This window comes from Bufo gargarizans, chromosome 5, assembly GCF_014858855.1.
Source record: "Bufo gargarizans isolate SCDJY-AF-19 chromosome 5, ASM1485885v1, whole genome shotgun sequence".
NCBI lineage: Eukaryota > Metazoa > Chordata > Amphibia > Anura > Bufonidae > Bufo > Bufo gargarizans.
The window spans coordinates 467612030-467617814 of NC_058084.1; the positions used below are offsets into that span (position 1 = coordinate 467612030).

At 52.8% G+C, this 5785-nt stretch overlaps 1 protein-coding gene across 1 annotated transcript; it reads left to right on the forward strand.

The window, feature by feature from the left end:
• The first annotated feature begins 209 nt into the window (after positions 1 to 209).
• Positions 210 to 2984, forward strand: LOC122938325 (zinc finger protein 665-like). Its single transcript, XM_044293763.1, has 2 exons — positions 210 to 270; positions 603 to 2984. The coding sequence occupies exon 2, from the start codon at positions 626 to 628 to the stop codon at positions 2405 to 2407; it is 1782 nt and encodes a 593-aa protein (XP_044149698.1). The 5' UTR covers positions 210 to 270; positions 603 to 625; the 3' UTR covers positions 2408 to 2984.
• Positions 2985 to 5785: the final 2801 nt, after the last annotated feature.

Consider the following 5785-nt stretch of genomic DNA (forward strand, 5'->3'; position numbering starts at 1 on the left):
TAATGGGGGCACTGTTGGGGGCACTGTAGGGGGCAGTATTACTAATGAGGGCATTCTAGAAGGGAATTACTATTGGTGGAACTATGACGAGTACTATTACTATGGGGGGCACTCATGTTTCTTCAGGATAGTATTTGGGGGTACAGAAAAGGGAGGAAGCTAAGATGTCTGTGCGTCACACTCTGCAGAGACGAGGCGGCTGAAGTGTCCGGACCGAATGGAGAAGATGATGACAGAGGAGACGTCACCTGGAGGCCCTGGATGTGAGAGGTACGAGCTGCTGTATAGTGAGTACAGGAAAATGTCTTCAGTGCTAGTGTTTGCAGAGGGGGGGGGGGGGGGGGATGCGGTTGTTCAACTTAGAGAATTGGGCCATATGCATTAGTGCTTGGGCCCCGGATCTTTGGAGACCCTAGCAACGCCCCTGCTGCAGATTATTACACCGCTGTCCTGTAAAGATCTTCAGAACATCGTTCTGTCCTCTCTACCTCCTGACAGATACATAGTGATATATCCTGCAGATTATTACACCACTGACCTCTCTAGATATCTGCAGACTATTACACCACTTCTGTTCACATTAAGTACATTTTTCTTTGCAGAAGATGCTCCGGTTGGTGACAAGATGAAGTACAGTGACAAGCTAGAGACTGTCGACCCATCTTCTCTTCCGGTTCTGGATCAGTCTTCATCATGTCCGGAGATGGAGGACGACCTTGGATGTCAACCAACCCCCAGCAGATCCCAGCAAGCCGGAAACCAACCTGAGAATGGTTCCCCTTACGCGGAGAGCTTTAGCACTGGAGCCGCGCAGTCCGATCCTACAAAAGACGAGGGGGAGAAGCAGTATCGATGCTCGGAGTGTGGCAAGACCTTTCGAAAGCGGGACAGCCTGAAGCGGCACCAGCAGACGCACACGGGAGAGCGCCCCTACAACTGCATCGAGTGCGGGAAGAGCTTCATCCAGAAGCAGCACCTGGTGACTCACCTGAGGACGCACACGGGGGAGAGGCCCTACAAGTGCGAGGAGTGCGGCAAAAGCTTGAGCACCAACGAGCGTCTGAAGATCCACCAGCGGATCCACACCGGGGAGAGACCGTACAAGTGTGGGGATTGTGGGAAGAGCTTCAGAGCCCACCGGGTCCTCAAGGTCCACCAGCAGACGCACAGCGGAGAAAGGATCCACAAGTGCGAGGACTGCGGGAAGAGGTTTAGACATAAGCAGACTCTTTTGGCTCACCAGAGGAGTCACTCGGGTGAGACCTCCTATAACTGCAATGAGTGTGGCGAGAGCTTCCGTACCTTCAAGCACCTTAGGTTCCACCAGAAACAGCACCGGGGCGAAAAACCGCACGAGTGTAAGGACTGTGGGAAGGGCTTCAGGAAACGTGAACATCTGAGACGCCACCAGCAGATTCATACTGGTGAACGTCCCTTCTCTTGTGAAGAATGCGGCAAGGGTTTCATCCAAAAACATCACCTTGTGAGACACCAAAGAACTCACACAGGCGAGAGACCATTCACTGTGGTAATAGTGGAGGAGTTCCCCTATAAAAACTCCTCCACCGGCGCTTGTCGCGGGAGCCCACATATCTGCAGCGAGTGTGGCAAGAGTTTCACCACCTACGAGCATCTGAAGAGGCACAACCGAATACACACCGGATTGCGGCCCAACAAGTGCGAAGACTGCGGCAGGACCTTCAAGTCTCAGAAGCAATTGAAGGCACACAAAAAAGCACGGGACGAAGAGACGGGGCTCTGCCGAGACGAAGACAGCGAGAACAGCGAGAGCCAGAGGGTAGGACCTGGTGAAAAACCCTTTGAATGTGGCGAGTGTGGCAAAACGTTCCGATTCATGAAGCACCTGAAGTTTCACCTGCACACTCACACCGGTGAGAGACCCTTCAAGTGCGAGTCATGCCAGAAGACCTTCCGCAAACGGGATTGTCTGAAGAGACATCAGCAGATCCACACTGGAGAGAGACCCTTCACCTGTGCCGATTGCGGAAAAGGCTTCATCCAGAAGCAGCATTTGGTGAGGCACCAGCGGACGCACACCGGGGAACGTCCTTATATTTGCAGCGAATGTGGCAAGACTTTCAGCACCTGTGAGCACCTTAAAATCCATGGTCGGACCCACACGGGCGAGAAACCCTACAAGTGCAACGACTGTGGGCAAAGCTTCCGCAAGAGAGAGTACCTTAAATGCCACCAGCAGACCCACACCGGAGAAAGACCCTTCACCTGCTCCGAGTGCGGGAAGAGCTTCATCCAGAAGCACCATCTCATCGCCCACCTACGGACACACACCGGGGAACGGCCCTACCAGTGCAATGACTGCGGCAAGACCTTCAGGCACAAGCAGAATCTCACCACGCATCAGAAGACCCATGGTATTGGTCTGTAGGGTGTCTTGAGGACCTGGAGGTCTATGTCTTCTGCTCTTCTCTCCATATTATCCAGTCTTTATGACCATGACCATACCAGGTAATGCTGATGACCACCATGACGCAGATGCCCACTTCCACAAGTCAGGTCCATGGCTCCTTTGTTGGTTTTGTTTTGGTTGACATCCATGGTGAAGATGATGTGCCAAGGGTGAAGTCGAACTTAAGCTTCTTCCACCAGACATTGAGTTCTCACAATACTCTGCCGATCCCTCCCTGGTTGGATCCCTCCCTGGTTCTCAGATCTTCTTAAAGGGCCCTTCAACCTGTTGACTTCATGGAGTATTGTGGACATGGCATGTGCCAACATACCCAAGATATGCACTTCTGGTGTTTGCCCACCCGGTATTATGAGACTTATGAGCGCAGGCGCCAGACTCCATCCCCCACCCGGATCCCGATCGCAGGACGTCGGGAGCCTTGGGGAGAGTAATGGCCGACCTTGTGCCACCTGCCATATGACATGTTACATTGCCCGTGTGCGCAGCCCCGGACCGTACCATTATTTTTATAATATAAAAGGCAGTATTTACTTTAGGTCTCTGTATGATTTCTGGTCTCCGATTGAATCTTCTCTTGAATGGGGCAAAATCCACTTTCAAAATCTCTGCTTTCTGTGAATGGGAACATCCATCAAATGGGGTTTGTTACAGTGTATCAGGTGGATTTCTCTCTTGTAACAACCTAAAAGGAATATGATCTAGACTGGGTTTTCACACTCTGCCTATAAAAAGGAATGTTTTCATTCACTGGAAGCAAGTAGAGATCTTCAAAGTGCTGCAGGATTGGAACATTTCAGTTGCATGAGATTGGTGACTGTAAGACTCGGCTGATCTGTACAGACAGGGACACAAAACTTTCTGACCCAAGAGCCACATTTTCAGATTGAACACTCCTAAGGGCCACAATACTTAACTGTTTTTCTAGTTCACTGGTACTTTCACTTTCGCTTTGTGCCGGTGTAGCGTTAATCTACCCTACCTCGTGAGATTTCCTTACCTCCTGACTTCCTGTCGCACTGCTAATGACGTGAGGAGGCGTTCCTGAGTTTTGACGATCTGCGCATGCGCAAACCGACAGTTTATGGAAAATCAGCAGAGTTCAGCTTTACAATGGGACACTGCGCATGCGCAGGAGAGCCTCAGTAGGGAAATATTACGGCCCAATGCGCAAGCGCGGCTAACTCCGGCCGGCGCATGCGCAGTGTCCCGGTGTGAAGCTGAACTCCGCTGAGATTTTCCATAAACTGTCGGTTTGCGCATGCGCAGATCGTCAAAACTCAGGAACGCCTCCTCACGTCATTAGCAGTGCGACAGGAAGTCAGGAGGTAGGGAAATCTCACGAGGTAGGGTAGTATAACGCTACACCGGTGTTCTGCCAGATTTCTATTCCTTGCGAAAACGCTATACCGGAATTGACACGGCCGCACAGGAATCAGCTGGAGGAGGGTGTGTGCGGGGCTGCGCAAGAGCACATCCACTGGATTAGCAAAAAATCATTGCAGCGCCGTGGGAGAAGGACTTCATTTGCGTAACCGTACACCGCGCGTGCGCACTACCGGGTAGGTAGATTTTCCAGCGCAAAATGTTCCATCAGATCTCGCTACCCCTGAGTGCGCATGCACAAATCATCAGGAGCAGTTCATCCTTACCGCAGAGCTGAGTGCAGAATATCGAGGTCTCCACATAGCAGAGCTGAGTGCGGGATATTGGGGGACACCGCTTATGTGGGGACCCCAATATCCAGCACTCAGCTCTGCGGTAAGGATGAACTGCTCCTGATGATTTGTGCATGCGCACTCAGGGGTAGGGAGATCTGATGGAACATTTTGCGCTGGAAAATCTACCTACCCCTAAGTGCACACACGCAGTGTACGGTTTCGCGCATGAAGTCCTTCTCCCGCGGCGCTGCAATGATTTTTTGCTAATCCAGTGGATGTGCGCTTGCGCAGTGCCGCACACACCCTCCTCCAGCTGATTCCTGTGCGGCCGCGTCACCTCCGGTATAGCGTTTTCGCAAGGTATAGAAATCTGTCAGAACACCGGTCATCTAATAACCCTTCTCTCTAAACTACTGAGAGGTCAAACACTTATTGAAGCCACGTTCCTATCAGTAAGATAAGAGCTGAGCTGTAATGAGTGTTTATGATGTCAGAGAGCAGAGATAAGGAGTCCGTCAGCTCCCCAGATGACGGGAAAAGAAAAAAAATCCACAGGCAGCTACTAGAGGATCTCAGCTCTGTACAGAAATATTGTTAATAAAGACCAACTGGAAAAAATATTTTAGCTCAAAAGAAGTACAATAGAATAATGTCCCCAAAGATGTAACATAGTAACACAGCCTTTAAAGGGGTATTCCCAGCAGAGACATCGGTATATATCGTATGTCTGATGGGTGGGGGTTATTCTTCTGAGACCCATTTATTGTGAGAATGGGGGTCCTGTGTTCCCCTGTGTGGCCCCCCAGGGCCCTTGCTTGTGTATGTCTCTTTCCATAGGAGTAAAGAAAACCGCAGAAGAATCCACAGATCTCATACACTACATGAGCACCTCCTCTCCGCCTTGTGCTCCCCACAGCAGTGCCAGGCGCGCAGTGCTCCCCGCAACAGTGCCAGACGCGCAGTGCTCCCCGCAACAGTGCCAGACGCGCAGTGCTCCCCGCAACAGTGCCAGACGCGCAGTGCTCCCTGCAACAGTGCCAGACGTGCAGTGCTCCCCGCAACAGTGCCAGACGCGCAGTGCTCCCCGCAACAGTGCCAGACGCGCAGTGCTCCCTATAGTCAGACGCGCAGTGCTCCCATAACAGTGCCAGTCGCACAGTGCTCCCCATAGTCAGACGCGCAGTGCTCCCCATAGTCAGACGCGCAGTGCTCCCCATAGTCAGACGCGCAGTGCTCCCCATAGTCAGACGCGCAGTGCTCCCCATAGTCAGACGCGCAGTGCTCCCCATAGTCAGACGCGCAGTGCTCCCCATAGTCAGACGCGCAGTGCTCCCCATAGTCAGACGCGCAGTGCTCCCCAGTGTCAGACGCGCAGTGCTCCCCATAGTCAGACGCGCAGTGCTCCCCATAGTCAGACGCGCAGTGCTCCCCATAGTCAGACGCGCAGTGCTCCCCATAACAGTGCCAGTCGCGCAGTGCTCCCCATAACAGTGCCAGTCGCGCAGCGCTCCCCATAACAGTGCCAGTCGCGCAGCGCTCCCCATAACAGTGCCAGTCGCGCAGCGCTCCCCATAACAGTGCCAGTCGCGCAGCGCTCCCCATAACAGTGCCAGTCGCGCAGCGCTCCCCATAACAGTGCCAGTCGCGCAGCGCTCCCCATAACAGTGCCAGTCGCGCA

What these genes read in the sequence shown, in the direction of transcription:
- LOC122938325 (XM_044293763.1), top strand. Translation starts at nt 626, where the DNA reads ATGAAGTACAGTGACAAGCTAGAGACTGTCGACCCATCTTCTCTTCCG.